Raw genomic sequence first — 21,739 nt, forward strand, 5'->3', positions numbered from 1 at the left:
CCATTGTTCTACATTCTACTGAAACTTTGTTTACATATTTACATATATTGGCAAGCGTATATCACAACAGAATAAATTACTTGTATCTCAGCGTGAAAAGAAACATATGTATATTTTAATTAAAAAATTAAAAAAAAAAAAAACACAAACCTTAGTATTAGGCGATTTTCGTGAATAATGAAATGATGTTGCATCATTTTGATTAACCTGGACTTGAAAGTTTATAAGCCACGGATCAGATATCCAAAATCCCATCTTAAGATGTCTTAAAGTCTTAAATCTACTTAATATTACTTTTATATCTAGTTCATGCTTATTAAAATACTGAAAGATTCGTAAGCGTCCGCTTAAAACAATAATTAAAATAGCTCTTTTAAAATACGTTTATTTTTACAGTTACAACAGGTCCAGCTGACTATTTTGGTGTTTGTAGTTGCTAGTGTCAGAATGGAACATCGCGCGAAACGCGCTCTAGTAGATCTAATCATTTTCAGATTTATTCCCCAATGGTGCTTTATTTTTAAGTGTAGTTCTGATCACGTGCAAATTGTTATTATTTGCGAAGAGGATTTGGCGTACATCTAAAAACAGGTTTCTTAAAAATAAAGAAATGGAATAATCTTTATTGTAGCATAATCAATGAGGAGATTTTTCTAAAATCCACTTCTCGAAATAATAACGCCAATAATTAACTTGTATTTCGCGAAAAACTTGCAGTCTCCACTAGTCACAAACGGTTTTAAAGCACACTAATAATTTTATTTATTGTTTAAATACTGTTCTAATTGAACTTTACGCAGTTACCAAATGGATACAATTTATCGGCCAGGAAACTCAATTGATAACTTGGCTGAGTTAGATGGTCTCAGGCGAGGGTAGCGTGATTTTTTCTCCCGGAAATTTCGGTTTTCGTTCTGCAAACGGGAAAACCGACCGCAGAACACACGCAATTTACAGACATAATATACACACTGCGCAATGTGGCCTACGTCGCTGATGCGCCGGCGCCTCCGTAGCCAGGTGGGAAGGAGCAGCAGTGCGTAGCACACTCTTCTTGATTGGACAGGGGTTCGAGCCCGTCGCCACCATATACGGAGGATGCGGAAAGGTCAGCGAATGACCACCGCTCGGAGCAATATGGCCTTAGTTGCTAATGCTCCTAAAAAAAAAAGCAAGGAAAAAAAAGCTGATGCGCCAAAAATGCTACGACTAAGTCGATGGTTCTTCTACCCCTTGTGGGAAAGGCATTGTTATGCGTTCGAATTCCAACGAAGCCGAAAGGAAATTTTATCGGCCTCGAGCGAGGGGGTGCAGTTAACACCTTACTCCTCAACCACGATTTTTCATCCAGTAACACAAACAAACTGGGATTAGGATACACTCACTTTGAAGGCATAATACATTGATGTCTCATTGCATTAGTTGCTATCGCCGCAAAAACAAACAAACAAACAAAAAAAACCTTGTCGCGTCATCGAGATAAAAGTTGACTTTGTGCCTCACAAATCAGCACAATAATGGGCGATGAAAGAATATAATCCAAATGCGGACTTTATTTTTAATAATTATTTGTTTTAATCAAGAAACTCGCATTTTATTATGCTTCGATTGCTGATGGTAAGTGTTGGGTATGGATTCTACGGTCCAGATTCGTGTGTGTCCGAGAAAAGATAATTTTCTGTGAGTTGGACGGCATTTGTTGCTTGTTCTCGTGAAGTTTTTAAGCATTGGCTATTCAAGTAACCAATAACAACAACACTTTCCATATCACCTGTCCAACCCCTCTAACAGTTTCCATATTTTTTTCCTGAATTTATTCAAACTATCCTCTTCCAGATGGAAATTTGTTACAACAGTCAACCATCTGCTGGCTGAAGGCAAATTTCCCCACATGCATTCTGCAGCCTTTCTTGTTCCATTTGAATTTAAGTCCCCTCATAAGTACAGTCTGTGCATGATGGACTTTGCATATGGTCATGTAATATTTCCAAGTGTGTTCGTTAATAAATACACTGTCACAGAACGACATTTAAGAATGCCTTACGATTTACTCAATGCAAATCTACAGTTTGGAATGTCGGTTTAAAAAAATTGCGTGAAATCAATTTCCTACACAACTCATTCTGCTTCCAAATGTCAGAACAAGGTCAACGCATTCCCAGAACTATTGAGTTAAAAAAAAAAAAAAAACTCATTTTTAAAGAGTTTGGCTTTTATGTTGGGGCAGAACGTATACTGGATGACATTCATGTTGGGTGTTCATGTCCGCCCATTGTCACAAATTTTGTATGATCGTTGTTAAATGAGCGGTATTGTACTAGCTCCAATAACAAAGAGGCACTGGTAAAAATCATTGGAACAGCAGCTACGATTGCTTTCTTCCATATCGAAAAAGACCTGGATTCTACTCCCATCCATAGGTGGATTTAGCACTTTGGTTACACATGATATAATTTTTTTTATTTATTTATTAAATTAATGATTTAATTAATTTTTGAAATACAGTGTGATCTAAGTCTGGAAAAACATTAAAAATTCACTAAGGAAAACTTAATAAAAAATTTTTATGGAATCTAAGTCATATTTAATTACAAAATATCACTTCACATATTCGCACTATTGCACAAACATGTCGAAGAAGGGGAGTGAAGGTACTGATTAATTTAAAAAGCATGTCAGTCATTTATTTTGCATTAATCACTATTAATTTTGCTCAACAAAGGTCTACTCTTAAACTCTATAATAATTCTCAGACCGTGAGAGATATTTCATAGAATTTCCATTCATAAAGAGGCGCCTCCGTAGCCAGGTGGAAAGGAGCAGCAGTAGCAGTGCGTAGCACACGCTTCTTGATTAGACCGGGGTTCGAGCCCATCACCACCGGATACAGAAAGGTCAGGGAATTACCCCCGCATATTCCCGGAGCAATATGGTCTTAGTTGCTAATGCTCCTAAAGACCAACAAAAAAAAAACAATTCATAAAGACCCCGAAGTGGAATTCTACCATTATCGCTATCTCAACTACCCAGGCAGTCCAAATAGCAGAGCAGTTATAATTGCAGTCCTCCCAACACCAGATGGCTTCCAGTTCCGTTAATGACGCGAGGAAATTTTATGGGCTTTTTTTTTACCCCGTGACTGATTTAGTCGGTCTCAGACGTGGACAGAAAGGAACCCTGGTAACACGGGTTTTTCATACAGCAAAACAGACAACTCTAGCAGAAAATACACGCATTTTATGTTCATATTACACATTGGCGAGTTAGTTTTCGGGTGGCCATAACATTAACATGATATGACTATAGATTTTTTTTAGTTAATTGCAAATGATGCAAGAAAGCAAGTTTATATAGCATCAGCCAAAAAAAAAAAAAAAAAAAAAATCTACACAGTTCACTCATCCATACCCTACAAGAACTTGTCTAGTTCTTCCTTGAATTCATGTAACCTATCCACGTCCACACCAACACTTGAAAACCTGTTTCAGCATTCAACCTGAAGGTACGTTGAAGAATACCATTAACATCCAGCTTGCTAAATCCATTCAAGGCTTTTAACACCTCCATCAAATCTCCCAGCAGGTGCTTAGTATCGAGACACTGCTATTTTCAGAACGGAAGTATTTATAGCCAAGAGCGCCTTTTTGTTCCCATCACCAGCCTGGTTGCCATTTTCCGCACCCGTCTCAGCAGTTTTACATCCCTCCTAAAGTGGGGCCTCCAAGCCTGTATACAGTACTGAAGTTGCGGCCTAACCATGGCCTTATCCCTCTTAAGGACAATCATTGCTTTATACCTGTTAGCAAAGTTTCTGTATATCATTGACAAAACCCAGTGAGCTGTCCTGGCAGCAGGTTTGCACCATTCAAAGAAATTCATGTCTGACTGCACAATTACCCGCAGGCCTTTTTCATTCTTCACTATCTTGAGTGTAATACCACACAGTTGATAAGTCACTCAGGGGTTACTACTACCTATATGCAGTGCCTTGCATTTGTCAGTGTTAAACTTCAACTGGCTTTCTCAGCCCATCGACCCAATTTTCCTAGTACTCTACTTGTGGCAGTAGCTCGTGCTGATGAATGTTAACGACCCTGCCAACCTGTGCATGGTCTGCTAACTTTGTCATTAAGCCTCAAATACTTTCATCAATATCATTGATAAATATTAAAAACAACAAAGGGCCTTGCACTGAATCCTGGGGGAGACACTAATAACATTAGTCCACAAGGAACAGTGCCCATTGATAACTACTCTCAGTCTTCTTCCACTTAACCATACCATTATGCAGTAACTTGTGCTTGATGCCACATTGTTCCAGTTTGTACAGCAGTCTTTTATGTGCAATGGTACTAAACGCTTTCATGAAATTGAAGTATATGATGTCAAAATTATATTTTGCATCCAGTTCCTTGGTCAGTGCATCATAGTAACCTATCAGTTTGGTTAGACAAGACCGCCCCTTAATAAATTCATGCTCTGATTGAAGTACAATTGAATGCCTGTCCAGAGATGGTCCTGCATTACTTGCAGGACCATCTGGACAGGCATTCAATCGCTTGAACACAAAGGTGCTCTCATAAGTATAACTAAGGGTTTGCTTACCTCATTTGATGCCTCCATTAATATAATTGGATAGATTCCAGTCACCACATCTGACTTTTTTATGACCGTGTCCAACTTTTTTTGAAGTCTAACAGATGACATGTGTTATTTATTACTCAAGGGTCCCTAGAAATATATTTCTTGTAGTTCCTCGTGTTTCAGCCAAATAATCTTCTCTGGTGCAAACTATACGTCTCGCATTCTACGCCAATTTCCATCCTGACGTTAGCCCTAAGCTCTTTGGTGATCCAGAGCAGCTGTTAGAGTTGATTCTCTGTTGCCACCTAGAGGCTGTATCTGTGATTGATGTTGTCGACAATGGGGGACAGTAGTTTGAGGGGTTGGACAGAACCCTATTGAGCTTTGAAGGTATGTAGATATGTATAGTATCTTATGAAAGGGAGCACCCGAATTTCACTTCAACTCCAACTTATTACACTGTGCACTCTGATGAATTCAGAACTCTGTAAAAAGCCAGGGATGTGTGTAATGTTATGTTTGTATAGTGCATGTTGTACAGGTTTTCCTTCCTTTTCTGAGGATATATTCGTACTTGCTTTTGTTCAGCACGGTGGACAGCGGTTTGAGCGCTAGACAGAACCACAGTGTGCTCAGAGCATTTTACTGAAAGATTCCTCTCCTGATCGGATCGGTCTGGTTGTGATATTTTGGACCTTGATGTTGGTATTCCATTTCGCCAAGGTTCCTTCTAGGAAGTTTGTTACTGTTGGATCGACACTATAGTTCCTCAGAGTCTCCATTAGCCAGTTTTGAGGGTGGAGTCGAAGGCCTTGCGGAAATCGATGTAGACCGTGTACAGGTTTCGGTGCTTCTTGTAGATGTGCTCCATAGCTGCTGCATCAATAATTAATTGCTCCTTGCATTATTTGCTAATCCGCTTGCATCCCTTCTGCTGCTCGTTCATGATGTTCTGGCCCTCCAACTGTTCTGATATCTTCTTGGTTATGCCGCTAGTCAGGATGTTGTACATTAGGAGACAGGGTGATCGGCATATATTTCACCGGGTTTCTTGTATTTTATTCCTTAGCCTTCAGATTTGGGATCCCTTGAGTAAGAAACATTTGATATTCTCCCTTGATGACTTATTGAAATCAAAATCAAATTATTTTATTGGAGTCACCCAGAATTGCTTCTATATATACACCCACATATGTATTGTGTCTATAAATTACATGTGGTCTCTGGTCGAGTTGCCTGTTTTGCTTGCAGAAAAACCTCCAGTTTCTGGAGAAAAAAACTTGCTGTGTATGCCTGAGTTCGACTAACTCAGCCACGGAGTGAAAACACGCCCATTAAAGTTCTTTGCGTCATCGACGGGATTCGAACCGGGTCTTTTCCACCAGGTGTGCGTAAGACGGTGACGATACTACTGTGCTACCCGCGCAGACTTGGGTGACTTATGATCAGGGTGAACTGCTCTGCTTGCTCGTGTGCGCAAGTGTACCTCTTGTACCAGTAGTTCTTAATATTATCTGCTGCTAGAGTTCGTCAGTTATGGGAATTCCTGATAGGCAGTTGTCATTTTTAGCAGTATGTCTTTGGTGTTCTTCCGTTCTACTCCTACGCACAAAACACTCGGCTGTTCTATCTTATTTGACTTCTCCATTAGATACCTCAGAAATGCTCGGTCGTCTTCTGTTTGGGTGGTATATTACCTTCTTTATTCTCTTGTCGGATAATTCTGTAGAAGACCGGTGTTAATCTAAGATACGGTTCTTTGTTTTCCTCCAGGAGCTCTTGTTGTATTGGCGTAGTCTCTTGCTGCCTGCTAGGAAGTTCTGCTTCACAGTGTCTAAGTATTCTTCTGCTCCCGATTTTTCGTCTCATGTTTGTTGTGGACGTTATCTCTCTTGAGGATGCTCTTCACTTTCCAATTAGCTTCTTACTAGTATTACCCTGTTGGTCAATTGGCTATCTTGACTCTTAGTTCTCAGCTGAATCCTTTTTCCTATGCTGGCGGTTCCTTGTTTTTTAGTATCTTCTGCTTCTTTCTCGTTTTTCATCCATTGATCGCTGTGGCTGTTACGGCAATACAGTACATGGCCTTGTGGATGGTCTCCAGCGTTGCTCCGTTATTTTTCAGGTAATGAGGAATTATTTGCTGTTCGAGGTGATCTGTGACTTGCCGCAGGATTCTGTTGAGTCCCTGCTTCAGTATAACGGTGGTCTTTGTGTGGTCCATTCCATCGAATTCTGGTAATGTCTTTTCCACTCGTAACTATTCTGGATATCATGTCTTGTCTGTTTGCCTTTCTGTTGCTCTGGGCTGTATTCTTGTTCTCCCTCCTCTGTTTCGATGTTGTCCGAATTTTTTGTCCTTTTTTTGAGCAACCATCTACCTTTGTAGTATTGCTCACATTCTGCTCGTTTTGTACCCTAAAATTGCAGGAGTTTTCAGGTTATTCTTGACAATGATCCTTCTCTGGTCCGCTGTTCGGTAACCTGAACAGTCGAGAATCGTTCCTGGCATGTAGTCTTTTCCTCTACATTGTCGTAACCGTCTCTATCTTGGTTTCTTCGTAGTAGGTTCGCATAATGAACGTATTCATTTCGGTGTTGTCCTTCATCCGTTGGCATTTTCTTTCTTTGTGGGTTATCACTAGCCCAGTTGATCAGGAACCATTTTCAATTTGTTGGTTTGGACGATCATGTTCTTCCTTTGTGGTAGCCATACCGATAATACCATCGCTCCTCTGTATTTCACGGGAGACGCTCACCTAACCGAACTCTCTGTCTAAAGCCTGAACTCGAATGACTTTATTCTGCACCACACTCGATGCATTATATTAATTATATGTGCTACTGCAACAGGATCTGGTTAATTTGGGCAGATGGGCTAAGAAGTGGCAACTGAAGTTTAACCTTGACAAATGCAAAGAACTGCATATGGGTAGAATTAACCCCAGAGAAACGTATCAACTGTGTGGTCCTACACTTAAGGTGGTAGAAAATGAAAAAGACCTGGGAGTAATTGTGCAGGCAGATATGAAGTTTTCTGAGCAATGCAGACAGGCTGCCAGGGCAGGTCATGAGGTTTTGTCAATGATATATAGGAATTTTGCTAGCAGGGAAAAGGAGGTGATTATCCCTCTGTATAAGGCAATGGTCAGGCCACGCCTTGAGTACTGCGTACAGGTCTGGAGGCCTCATTTTAGGAAAGATGTAGATTTATTTGAGCGTGTACAGAGAAGGGCAACAAGATTGGTGAGGGGAATGAAGGGATCCTCTTATCAAGAGAGGCTTAAGTTCTGCAAATTGCAGTGGCTGGAGACTAGGCACCTGCGCGGTGATCTGAGTGAGGTGTATAAGGCCTTGAATGGGTTGAGCACGCTGAATTCTGATGGGATCCTTCCATTTGTTCAGATTAAGAACCTAAGGGGGCATAAATTCAAATTAAGAAAGGACAGATGTAGAATAGATGTGCGGAAATTTGCCTTTAGCCAGCGGGTGGTTAATTGGTTCATTCTCTACCACTACACTGACAGTGGTAGAGAATGAAAGGGACCTGGGAGTGGTTGTGCAGGCAGATATGAAGTTCTCTGAGCAGTGCAGACGGGCTGCAAGAGTAGCTCATGGTGTATTGTCAATGATATATAGGAATTTTTCTAGCAGGGATAAGGAGGTGATTATTCCCTTGTATAAGGCAATGGTCAGACCACACCTAGAGTACTGTATCCAGTCCTGGAGGCCTCATTTCAAGAAGGATGTAGAGTTGCTGGAACGAGTACAGAGAAGGGCAACGAGATTAGTGAATGGAACAAAGGGGTGCTCTTACGAAGAAAGGCTTAAGTTTTGCGAATTACAGTGTCTGGAAACTAGGCACCAACGAGGTGATCTGATAGAGGTGTACAAAGCCTTGAATGGTTTGAGCATGCTCAATGCTGATGAGATTCTTCCTCTTGCTCAGAATAATCACCTGAGAGGGCATAAATTCAAATTGAGGAAAGACAGATGTAGGATGGATGTGCGGAAATTTGCCTTTAGCCAGCGGGTGGTTGGTAGGTGGAACAGACTTCCATCCCTTGTGGTGGAGGTTAATAGCCTAAATAAGTTTAAGGCTCGGCTGGACAGGTATTTCGAACGAACGGAGGGGTGAAGTGGAAGTGGTTATTTTTTATTTATTTATTTTACTTTATTTATTTATTATTTATTATTTTTTTTTTGGCTGATGCTGCATAAGCTTGCTTTCTTGCATCAAATGCCTCTACTAATGCTAATGCTAATTGCTGGAACAAACTTCCATCTGTCGTTGTGGAAGTTGATAGGTTGAATAAATTTAAGGAGGAACTGGACAGGAATTTGGAGGGAATGGTGTGATTTTTTTTTTTTTTTTGGCTGATGCTGCATAAGCTCATACACTTGCTTTCTTGCATCATATGCCACTAATACTACTACTATTACTTCTCTTTGACTTCATAATCAACAATGAAGTGACACTGTTTTGCTTTGGCTTGCAGTTCCCTGATGATGCTAGCGCTTGACAGTGGGTAGGTATTGTCGATGAAGCGACTTTCTTGATTTTATATTATGATTATTACTTTTCCCTGATGGGGGATCCATCCCTTTACAGGTACCGTTACCAAGTGCACAACGTGCTTTTTATGTCCGACTATTACTGGTGGTTGAGGAACTCTTTGACAGGGGTTCAGGGTTACGACATTCTGGAATTTCTTTTAGGTGTTCACTGGGGTGCCTATTGGCACTGTTAATAATAATAATAATAATAGTTATAATAATAATAATACAATACAAATTTATTTATCATTTGAATTTGTTTACAATACAAGAACTCGTTAAGAAAAGTAAATTTCTTGACAACAAGTTGCAATTCATCAGTTAAATCAGTTTTTGCATACAAAATTGTTAGCTAACAGAAAAGACAATGAAGTCATTAGACATAGTACATTCCACTCTGTAAACAGAGGTAGTGATTGATCCGCATTGAAAATCTATTCTACTATATCAATGAGTATCAAAAATTTTCTTACTAGGAATTTTAATTTGGAGATTGAATAACCTCTCATGAGCCTGAAATCAACGCTTGCCAACAAGCTATTTAGTTCATTGTATGCCTATTTCCAAATCCATTTAGTACCCTAGGGTGAGGCAAAACAACTGCTTTTGGATTCCTTAAGTTGTGTGAAACATTCCTTTGTATATAATAATAATAATAATAATAATAATAATAATAATAATAATAATAATAATAATAATAATAATAATAATAATATATAATACATATTATTATTATTATTATTATTATTATTATTATTATTATTATTATTATTATTATTATTATTGAAAATTGAGCGGTTTGGAAAATTTTACACAGTTTTGAACTGTTGATCGTGAAGACTTTGATGTGACTCCCTTGGTCTTAGAATGCCGAAAGTTCACCGTAGGTCCAGATCTTCGAATAAAACTGCAGCATCGCAGTTCCGCTTCTAAAACCCTCCGTATAAGGCATCCCATAATTTTATGAAAAAAATGGAGCCGAATTTTTCTTATGTTTTAGATTTATCCGTAGTTTTTTTTTTTTTTTTGCATTGATACCTTTTGAGATAATAATTGCATTTTACAATATTTATCTGCAAATACTGTATTTTATATAACTAAAATTTGAGCATTGTTTTGTATTCAACACATTTCTTTATTCCCACAAGCCATAGTTAATCAGACAAGCCTCATTGCAAGAAGGATGTAGAGCTGCTGGAACGAGTACAGAGAAGGGTAACAAGATTAGTGAATGGAACAAAGGGTTGCTCTTACGAAGAAAGGCTTAAGTTTTGCCAATTACAGTGTCTGGAGACTAGGCACCGGCGAGGTGATCTGATAGAGGTGTATAAAGCCTTGAATGGTTTGAGCATGCTCAATGCCGATGGGATTCTTCCTCTTGCTCAGAATAATCACCTGAGAGGGCATAAATTCAGATTGAGGAAAGACAGATATAGGATAGATGTGCGGAAATTTGCCTTTAGCCAGCAGGTAGTTGGTTGGTGGAACAGACTTCCATCCCTTGTTGTGGAAGTTGATAGCCTAAATCAACGCAGTTAGCAGAAGCTCTTCAACTACGCAGGCTCCGGTCCTACATCGGAGAAAGAAGGCTGCTGTTCACCATCAAGATGGCCACTGGTAAAATTACAGAGCCGAACTTCTGGGATCACTGCTCTTGGCGCATTCCTCCCCCTTATCTCCGGTCTTCAGCAGAGCTGCTAGCAAACCGTAACTGGCTAGTACTAACCGACAGATTCCTGCCAAAGCAAATGCTGCCCTCACTGCAAGCTATCGACGGGGACCTCCAAGAAGTGGTCAATAATAAAAAATACAGGAAGGGTATCCTCGTCGAACTGAAAATGTAAAACTGTGCTTTGTTAATAATCTGATGTAACTTATGTTTTTCTCATGTATCTTTTGTAAATATGTTTTGTAAACTCCTGGCACCATGCCGTGACGGGACTAATTGTATGTCTATCATTGCTGCAATTAAAGATTCTATTATTATTATTATTATTATTATTATTATAATTATTATTATTATTGAATTTAAGGCTCAGCTGGACAGGTATTTCGAACGAACGGAGGGGTGAAGTGGAGGGTTTTTTTTTTTTTTTTTTTTTGGCTGATGCTGCATAAGCTGGCTTTCTTGCATCATATGCCTCTACTAATGCTAAAGCAAATGCTGATAATTTGTTTCAGCTTCCTTCAATAGAGCAATTTCTTTGGATTGCTGTTGATGGTAGTTCGCGTTTCCACGTTTCTGTTAGTATCTTTCAAACGATTGCTTGAAATATATGTCATTATCTAAAATAACAAGAAGAAGCCAAATAAAGTGTACTTAATTTCTGGAAAAACTGAAAACAAGAAAAATTATCATTCGATCACCGATCGTTTTGCGATTTTGGGCTATATCACGTGGCGCGAAATACGTTTTCTGTTTTTCAAGAACCGTTTGTATTGAAGGCAGACGATGAGCATGATTGTTTTTCCTGACATGTATCGAAACTTACTTGATGTGCATTGAAGTTTCTAGGCGGCAATTTTAATATTTTGATTATTGTGTGCAGCTTTCAGTTTTAAATAGAGGTATAAAAAGAATAAATAATTCACGATGCCACGAGAAATGATTATGCTTCAACTTGGGCAGTGTGGAAATCAGAGTGAGTTTTTATTACCTAAAGAAATCTTAGTAAACCACTTTCTGAAATCTTAGTAAACCGTTCTCTTCTTTTTTTTTTTTTTTCTCTTTTCTCTTTTTTTTCCCCCAGTAAATAGCTAACTTTTCGTTCAAAACGAGGCGATCTATTCGTCATTAACTCAGCGATCTTTTCGATTCCAGTTATACTGCTATATCAAATATCAGTGGCATTTCTTGAATTGTACCGCAACTTTTTTTCCTTTTACACTGCAATTTATTACCTGCAGTTCGGTGTTCCCGACTAGTACCGCCTGCACTAGGAATTCGTCGCCATCGCTCAAGATTTATATATATAAATAAAATAATAACAATAATCCAGAAATAATCCATAAAAAAGAATCCAGCTTCGCAGGCTTCTTTCGTGTACGTCGGTCAGGTTTTCTTAGGTTGAGCGGAGAAGCAGCCTGCCGAAATATTTTTCTGTGGTGGCTGCTTCTGAAGCAGGGGAATAACGAGTTTTGGGGGATCCTTTAGGATTTCTCACCTGAAGTGTGCAGCATGCTTAAATTTATAAATTTTATTTATTAAGCTTAATTACCACTACATGTTTTAAAGGTTTTTATTTGTAAACTATGTAGTTTTTTTTTACATTTTTGTTTGTAATAGCATAGTTACAGTGGCAGGAAAGGTATTAGAAGTGGGCGACAGCCTTGCACCTGTCCATTGAGGGCCTTGCTGCTGAAAATGTTTGAGCCCATCTTATACAGAAGTCGAGAAATTTGCCTGTGGATCTCAGAGAACCCACAATAAAAAAGCTCCATGTCCTCTTGGCATTTCTCCATTTGTTCTCAAAACCTGTGCTTCTGAGCTTGCTCCTCTTCTGTATCGCCTTTTTTACACTTTCATACTTCAGTGGTGTTTTTTGTTCTGCTTGGAAATTGCTCATATCCAGTCACCTAAAATGGGCGACAAATCCCTCACATCCAATTATCATATCATTGTGTTTACCTCTACTCATTCCATAGTAATGGAGAAAGTTAACTGCCAGCTCCTAAACTAACTTGAAACCTTCCAGTAATCCAAAATGGATTTCATCAGTTTCAATCCATTGGTAAACTTTATGCCAAACTCTTGTTTGGCATAAAGTTTCTTCTAGCCGGGTGGGTAAAGCACCTGCATGGCAACCCAAAGGTCGTGGGTTCGAATCCCTCCTCGGGCTTGAATCAAAGTACTGCAAAAAACCTTGGGAGGTGCACTATGGCCACAGAAGCTGATGCGCCAATAACTACCAAAAAAAAAAAAAAAAAAGTTTCTTCAATCTTCTCACCTTCAACCTGTGCACAGTACTAAATACTATAATACCCCTTTTTTATATCCTTCATGTTTGGGGTTTTCATATATACAGTTGAGCATCGAAAATCTGAACGTCATTTATTCGAAACGTCAATAATCCGAGCAAGCCAGTATTTATTTATTTTTTTTATGGTGGTGCCATAAAATAATTGCAATAAGTGCCAGTTATTTGATCACATATACAAATTGAATTTTGATTCTATTAAATGGCAATTGTAATAAGCGAAAATTGGGGGAATATTATCCACGGGCTATAAAAATGAAGATATAAAGCACAAATTTATACTTTTATTTTACCTTACCAATTAACAAAATTAAATGACACATGAAAATCGGAAGAATATTATATATAGGTTGGCAAAATAAAAATAAATTTATACTTACGTACATAGTTTAATTAATATACATACAGTACTAACTAAACATAACACTTTAATCTGATATTTCTGTTCTGCATTTTTTTTTTTTTTTTGGGTTGTAAAATCTAAAACAGTAAAAAAAAGATAAGTGTCAATCAATAACAAAGAACACGAGATGCAGAAATTGCAACTAACTCTATACGCACGCAAGTGAGATATGGAGTAAGACACTTACGAAGTTTAGATATAGGAATGAAGAGATTCTGAGCATTTACAGAGTTATTTTACTGTACTGAAGTTATGGTCTCCTCCTTCTTCTTTTAAAAGGAAGCAGAAATTTTTAACAATTAAATCAAAGATTGAGATTTTAAAGAGACTTTCAAAGGGGGAAAGTGGGTCTTCCTTAACGAGTTTGGAAAGTCAGCCAAAACAGAAATTAAAAACTACAACGAAAATATTTTAAAGTTCGCATTGAATGATTCAGATGATGGTGCAAAAAAAAAAAAAAAGAAAAACTATGAGAACAGTTAATGACCTATCCCTCGAAGATGCTGTTGTTGTAGTTGGGTTCTGGGAGCATCAGCAACTAAGGCCATATTGCTCCAAGTATATTGTCTGTAAATTGCATGTTCTGTGGTTATTTTTCTGTTTGCTGAACGAAAAAATCATCAAGTTTCTGGGTGAAAAACCGTGCTATCTTCGCCTGAGACCGACTAACTCAGCCATGTTGCGAAAAAGGCTTATAAAAATTCCTCCCATCACTGACGGGACTCAACTTATGTCTTTTACACCCAGGGTGGGGAGGATGGTGATTCTACCAACTATGCTACCCACGAGGGCTAGGTACAAGCAACAAACTGAATACTGTCTAACTCAACTACTTTTGTTGAAAAGAGTGAGAGATCTGGCAACAAAGAAACGAAGTTCGAAAATGGTGCAGCAAAAAATAAGTAATTATTTTCGTTAAAGGCCTATACATATGCATTATTGTGACTGAAAGTTCCATTTCTTTTGTTACCTATGAATAAAAATACGTAAGTGCAACTTAGTATTTTTATTTCTAAACCAGTCCCAATTAGTTTTGATTATTGATGCTCTACTGTATATAAAAAGACACACGCACACAATTAATAAACAAAATTGTCAGTTATAGTATCTGAAGCTGCCTCATTACATTAGTTTTGAAATTTTTTTCACCAAAGTAAACTGAACAAAAGATATCCAAATATTGAAATAAATAGTCCACAGAATATTTTTTTAGTGCCCGTAATTGTGATGCCAGTTGAAATGAAATTTTCAAAATTAAAACAGTTAAAATTATGTCTGTCTTGACCTAACGACTGACTTGATGGCAGTGCTTTCAGTTGATAACGTTGGCAAAAAGAAAATTAATTAGCATTAGTGGTAGCAAGGAAGCAAGCATCAGCAAAAAAAAAAACAATTCTCATATTCACCAAGTAAAAATTTGCAAAAATGTTATGATATTAAATGGCAACAAACTTTGAAATGTTAATTAATACAATTGTTTTGCTAATGAAAAATTTTGCACAAAAATATTTGCCTCTCTTCTTTGGAATCTGCACAACATTCACTTGTAGGATCAACTTCAGCAAGTTCTAATGCAGGATTCTTATGAAAGCTTGCTCAAGGTAGGGCAAAGCACTCAGGTACTGCAAAAAGGGCATGACTTTCTCAGTGATGGACATTGCATTGAAAAATAAGGAAAATTAGTGACTGCCTTAAGGGTTCTAATATATGAACAAAGTGAATGGAGACTGTTGATTGATTCTTTCAAAACTAACCTGAAGTGCATTATCTTCCATAAAAGTAATGTACATTTTCAACGAAAACATAAATATGCTTCTGTTCCATTTGTGTATATCCAAAAACCTGACTTTTCTTACTACAGTTAAATGTTAAGGACATAATTGGCTACATTTTGGGGAAAGGTTCCGTGCATATTTATTGGGTTAGCAGTTGAGTTTCACTAAAAGGCAATATGTTTCGTTGATTGAGATTGCAGTGCATCAAGGACTGAAATATAGCCATGCAGAGATAGCCGTATACCAGTTTCAGAAAAGTATTGAAAGTCTTGCTATTTCTACTTTTTAAAAAAAAAATAGACAAGTAATTTGTAAAAGCTTTAGAAGCATTCTTCTTCTTGGTCCTTAGCTGGCAGCTGGGGGAGGCGGTTGGCCACGCAACCAGTATGCTGCTGTAGGTGCCGCAGGGTTTCGGACTTGCTCTGTGATGTTCTTCCATACTTTACGATCCATGGCGTCAGTCCTGGCCTGGTTAAGGTCGAGACGTCGGCTCTTCAAGTCATTTTCCACTTTCTTGGCCCACGTTTTCCTAGGCGCGGTCCGTTGGATGCTCCATTGGGTGGGTCGTTGTCTCCAAAGGAGTGTGGATGGTATTCTGTTCGTGCCCATTCTACATACGTGGCCAAACCATCTAAGCCTTCGCTTCTGGATTTGGTCGGCAATGGTTGGTTGCTGTTGGCATCTGGCGCGGATGATATCATTAGTGATGCGGTCACGAAGTGAGACGCCCAAAATCTGCCGCAGGCATCGCATTTGGAATACCTCAAGTTTGTTTAAATCTAGCTTGAGACAAATCCATGTTTCTGATCCGTAAAGGAGAATGGGCAGGATCAAAGTCCGGAAGAATCGGATTTTAGTCTTTGAGGAAATGTTGGTCCTCTTCCACAGACACCATTTGAGCGAGGTGAATGCAGTGGCCGCCTGTCCAATTCTGCTGTGGATTTCCATGGTGGATGCAACTTTCTTCTCCTGGACCAGCGACCCAAGGTATTTAAAGTCCTGCACTTGCTCGATCTGGACGCCTTCGAGATAGATGGTGGCTTGCGACCCATCTGTTGTCAGGGCCTTTGTCTTATCAGCATTGATCTTCAAACCGTATGGCCGAGCAATGCGGGCAGTGTCGTAGAGGATGTCCGTGGCTTCAGAGTCGTTACCAGCAAAGATAGCACTATCGTCGGCAAACATCAGGTCAGTCACATAGTGATCCTTGTCATATTGTATGCCCCGTCTGTTTCTGAATGCTTGCCTCATAATGGCGTCGACCACAATGTTGAAAAGCAACGGGGAGGCTACATCCCCTTGGCAGACTCCAGTTTGGATGGTAAATTCCTCAGATAAATCGTTCTGGATGCGCACCTGGCTGGTTAAACCATTGTATGCAGTTTGGAGGAGTGTGATGACTTTTCGAGGTACATGTTCGACCTCTAGTAGTTTCCATAAGGCAGGCTGATGGACACAGTCGAAAGCAGACTTAAAGTCAATGAAAACAATGACGGTTCGCTGTCCACACTGGATCCTCTCCTCCATCAGCTGACGGATGGCAAAGATTTGATCACAGCATCCTCGCCCGGGTCTAAATCCCGCCTGTTCTTCTCGACTGGTTTGCTCGCGATGTTTTAGAAGCATTGTAATTGCTAGTATCCTTGCAATGAATTTTTGACTTTATCTGATACAAAGCTCAAAGTGGGAATTTTTGTTGAGTCGCATATAAGAAAATTAACTTTGAACGTGCAGTTTGAAGGAATGATGAGCATAATAGGAAAATAAGTGTGAATTAGCCTCAAAAATGTTGTTCACAACTTAGGGAATAAAAGATGCTAATTATGCCCAATAAATTTCAAAAATTAGGAATAAGACAAGCCTGAATTTGTTATGCATAGACTTGCATTATACATAGGCTTTTTTTTTTTTTTTGGAGTATCTTGTGTCTATCAATGATAGACACAAGATACTCCGAAAATATAAAGAAGATAGTAGAGGAGGAAGAATAAATAAATAAATATGATGTCAGATTACTGCTGCTATTTTCTTTTAAAAGGGAGACAGTTGGTTTAATGCATGTAAAAGACCTTGACCAACACAATTGTGATAGTCACCATGGCAACTAATATTTTTTCAGGTCTTTGTTTTACAATTGCTGTGGTCTGTCTTGGATGGATTGGCATGACTTTTAACAAAGATACTGTATGATGGACTCTTAATATGAAAGCTAAAATACTGACAGCATTGTTTTGCACAATAAATTATTAGTTGAATGAACACGAAGAAAAATAACCCAAAAAATCACATCCCATTTTCATTAACTCTCATTAACAGTTGCGAAAAGGATCATTCAGAATCCAAGCGTAGGGTTGCTTTGACATCTACCTTTATATTCAATCATTTCTGAACACAACTAATAATTTATTATGTAAAATAATGCTGCAAATTTTGTATTTGCAGCATTATTTATAATCAAATTATAATGCTGTAAATAATAGTGCAAATGCATCAGATCTGGTTGCAGCTAATTACTAGATAGTTATAAGATTGGCATCATTATGTATATCTCATATATCATTATGTATATCTCGTATTCATCATTATGAATACCTTCACAACGAGTTGCCATGATATTGCACTACCTTGAATAAGTAACTCTTCACCATAGGAGAAAACCATTGTTTACTATTCTCAGTGGATGCCACCACCCAGACGGCACTGTTTCGGAGCTGATTGGCTCCTCTTCGGTGGGTGAGCAGGCAGGCACCCTGGTGTTACAATGATGGCAATATCGTGGCAATCCATTGTGAAGGTATTCACAATATGAGATATACATAATAATGCCAATCTTATAACTATCTAGTAGTTAGCTGCAAGCAGATCTGATGCATTTGCACTAACTTGTAAGCATGTTAATTCACTATGCAACTTGAGGCTTTTGCCCTAAAATGCAACATAATTGCATATAATACTTATTTGCATAAAAAGAAAAAATCGCAAACTGTTTCTTGCGTTTTTATCACAGATTTGTCCGGTTAATTGCATGATGCTTATTTGCATACCCAAGCTAAGTAAAATTTTCTAACACATTTTGTAACTGTTAATTAAATAGTTGTTTTTTCTAAAAAATATATTTTTTTTCATTTGCACAACATTCATGCTATGTTTCTAGTCTATGCACATGTTACCTTTTACAGATGTACTCTCTAATTGTTTTCCTACAGGTCAATAATGTTTTAATTTTTTTATGTTTTTTAATTCTGCATTAACCAATAGTTTTCAGTTTGTTGTTTCTTGAAGTTGTTTCCCATACATAAACAAAATGAAACAGGCTAAGGTAAAGAAAGCCAGCATGAGAACCACGGGAAACTTTGCTTAACTTACCGGGCAAACTTGTTTCCCACTACTGCAATTTCTCCCTGCATTCTTGGTAAACAGATGGTGTGTGTTATCGGTAGTGGCAGTAGAAGTCGATAACGATGTATTGATTAGTTTTTTTTCTCGTTATTAAAAGCAGATTATTGGAGTTCATGAGTGGGCTGAAATTTGTTTAAGGGGGGTACACCCTCCAGACTGCCTCAGTCTTAGGGTGTTTATCCTTCCTTCTTGCTGTTTTTTTTCCAATAGGAAACGAACTTCTACTGCTACTACTGATAACACGCCAATTGTAAAGTCGTTTTCCTATTTTAAAACAGTGGGAAGTGGGAAATAAACACCCTAAGACTGAGGCAGTCTGGAGGGTGTACCCGTAAGTAAATTTCAGCCACAAAGGCATTACACTCACAAACTCCAATAATCTGCTTTTAATAATGAGAAAAAAACTAATCAATGCATCTTTACCAACTTCTACTGCCACTACCGATAACACGCACCATCTGTTTACCAAGAATGGAGGGAGAAACTGCAGTAGCAGGGAAACAAGTTTGCCTGGTAAGTTTCCTGTGGTTCCCGTGTTGGTTTTCTTTACCTTCGCCATGAAACATAATACAATATATCTGTTCCCACATTACATAAGTGCATGTTGTAACAAGGTCATTCCTTGTGTTGTAAAACAGTTGTGTGTAGTGTACAGTCAGCTGCGCTTTCTCGAATCAAGAACACTGAATGCATAAGTTAAAACTTATTTTAAATATTTTATTTTTACCCAGTGATGTCACAAAAATGGTAGGACTTGGCCAGTAAGCTGTCACAAAATGAAATGGCAGAGAAGTATGGCATATCACAATCACAAGTTTTGTGAATCAAAACAAATCAGGAGGCAGTCGTGGATCATTTTATAGGAAAGGCTAATCCAAGCAAGAAACAACAAAGAGAATCAACCAGAGATATTGATGAATTCCGATTTTGTTGGTACACCCAAGCCACATAAAAAACACATGCTCTTAGCATTCCAATTTCTGGACCAATCCTCTTCGAAAAAGCAAAAGCTTTGGTTGAGCAACTGGATGTGCAAGGAATGTTTAATCGACGATGTCAGTGTCAAATGATTAAATTCAAAAATCGCGTGGCGAGAAGCAAAGTCATGATGAGGAGGCAGTGGAGAATTGGTTATGCAGTTTTTGGCCTGATAGCCATGAGCATTACAAAGCAGTGGACATTATAGTTGTGATGAAATGGGGTCTATTACTGTGCCCTCCCAGACAGTGATGTGATGTTATGTTCACAAATGAAAAAACATCTAGAGCCAAGGAGAGCAAAGAAAGGACAATAGCCCTCTTTGTGTGCAACTGGACAGGAACGGATAAGAGAAAGCTGCTCATCATTGGTAAATCAGCCAACCCAGTATTCCTGAGTAGACTGCAGTCAATACTAGTGAAATATGCATCCAACTAAAGCGCCTGAATGACCTTTTCTATATTTAAAGATGGGCTCATAGAATTCGACAGACATGGCTAAGGGAAAGCATAAGGTATGTCTCCTGCCAGATAATTGCACATTCTGCAAAACATCAGTTTTGTGGTATGCACGATTATCTGGCAGTAAGGCAGTACCTTACAAAACTCAAGTGCTCGACTTGACTCCCTTAAAAATTTCATCTATGCTAGAGGACTGCTGCAACTGGGAGATTCTTTGGCAGCTTTAGAAAATGGTGTAAGAGCAGAAATATGCAAAACCAGTAAGCTAAAAACTTTAATTGATTTTTTTTTTTAAAGTACATAAAGAGACCATCAGCTATTTTTGTACTTAGAACGTTTCGATTTCAGTATTGTACATGTTCGTTGTGGTAAAATTGGAAGTTAATTTAAAAACTTATTGCATGTCATTTAGCCACTTTGCAGACAATGTATTGTCATTCACATTACTAGCTGTTTTGATGGGTTTACTTATAGTTAGTAAAGTATTTGCATTTTTGTGGATTTTCTTCAATAAAAGGAAAGATATGAAAAATTCCTTTATTTGTACTATAAATTTATTACTATATCATTGCATAAACAAATCATTATGAACATACATATGGAAGGTACTCATACTGCCAACACACGCATCTTTGGTGCCACGTCAACTCTCAGCCTGTGGTCCTGTGTGGTCTGTCCTGATAATCACATATAATGGATAGTCACATATTTTACTTTGAAAAGATCACTGTGCAATTAAGCATTATGGTCTGTGTTTATGTTTTTAATATATTCTGTATTAAAAACATAAATTAATTTTTGAAATTAAAACTCCCTTTAGATCTGTCAGCAAGCAAAATGCAAATTGAAAAACTGTGCACTTCAACAAACATGTGCATTTGGATGCCAGCCTGTCAATAACAGGAGTGCATAAATCATGAAGCAACTGCATCAACAGCGTGATTCCAGACGATGCTCCAATGTCACAAAGTCAGGAAGCATTACCAATTGGAAGAAATCACGTGTCAGCAAAGCTAGCTTGCTATCAATAACTTGAAAGATGCCACTTAGCGCATGTATATAATTCATGAATTTTTCCAAATTGTGCGATAATTAATAGAATTTCAGGATTTTCAAAGAGAAATCAAATAAAACATTTTAGAAAACAGCTATTAGGAGTTTCAGCTGTGTGGATGGAATAGATGTAGAGCACAAATTGCTGAAACATTGTTTCACGCCTCATCGACCCCATATGAGCAGCTCAGGGTTAAAAAATATAGTTTCTAAAGGGAGCAAAGAAAGCATTATTATTCATGTGAGAACTAATGGGATCATTTGCATACACAAACTGTCGATATGTTAGATAAATATAGGCCCATGCTGAAAAAATGCAAGTTAGAATGTATTTGCAACTCTGCTCAGACATAATAGAAGGGACTATGTTGAAAGTCTTGTGAATAACTGAAGGCTAGAAGGACTTTGCAAGGCTTTTGGGGGAAATTTTTCAGACTGTTCCTCACTTGTAGGCAGAAGGAACTTATTTGTAGAGGCAGAATACATTTGAACAAAGGTGGTGAAGTGTACTTTCCCAATATTAAGACCTTACAGGTTCAGGAAAACTTGTGG

At 38.2% G+C, this 21,739-nt stretch overlaps 2 protein-coding genes across 2 annotated transcripts in view; one reads left to right on the top strand and one right to left on the bottom strand.

The window, feature by feature from the left end:
- fest (wurstfest) overlaps window positions 1-6,453 on the bottom strand; it is a 29,904-nt gene extending 23,451 nt beyond the window's left edge. The window contains exon 1 of the mRNA XM_090370175.1: window positions 6,282-6,453. Coding sequence (XP_090226301.1) covers window positions 6,282-6,453 — 172 coding nt within the window. The remainder of the gene's footprint in view (window positions 1-6,281) is intronic.
- Window positions 6,454-11,607: 5,154 nt separating this feature from the next.
- The window catches only part of LOC150090723 (tubulin gamma-1 chain), a 103,378-nt gene continuing 93,246 nt past the window's right edge, over window positions 11,608-21,739 (top strand). Inside the window, exon 1 of the mRNA XM_090379703.1 lies at window positions 11,608-11,783. Within this exon, the coding sequence (XP_090235829.1) occupies window positions 11,735-11,783 (49 nt within the window). The 5' untranslated portion in view covers window positions 11,608-11,734. The remainder of the gene's footprint in view (window positions 11,784-21,739) is intronic.

The sequence above is a fragment of the Mastigoproctus giganteus genome, chromosome 1 (genome assembly GCF_048544385.1).
Source record: "Mastigoproctus giganteus isolate SK-2022 chromosome 1, ASM4854438v1, whole genome shotgun sequence".
Classification (NCBI taxonomy): Eukaryota; Metazoa; Arthropoda; class Arachnida; order Uropygi; family Thelyphonidae; genus Mastigoproctus; species Mastigoproctus giganteus.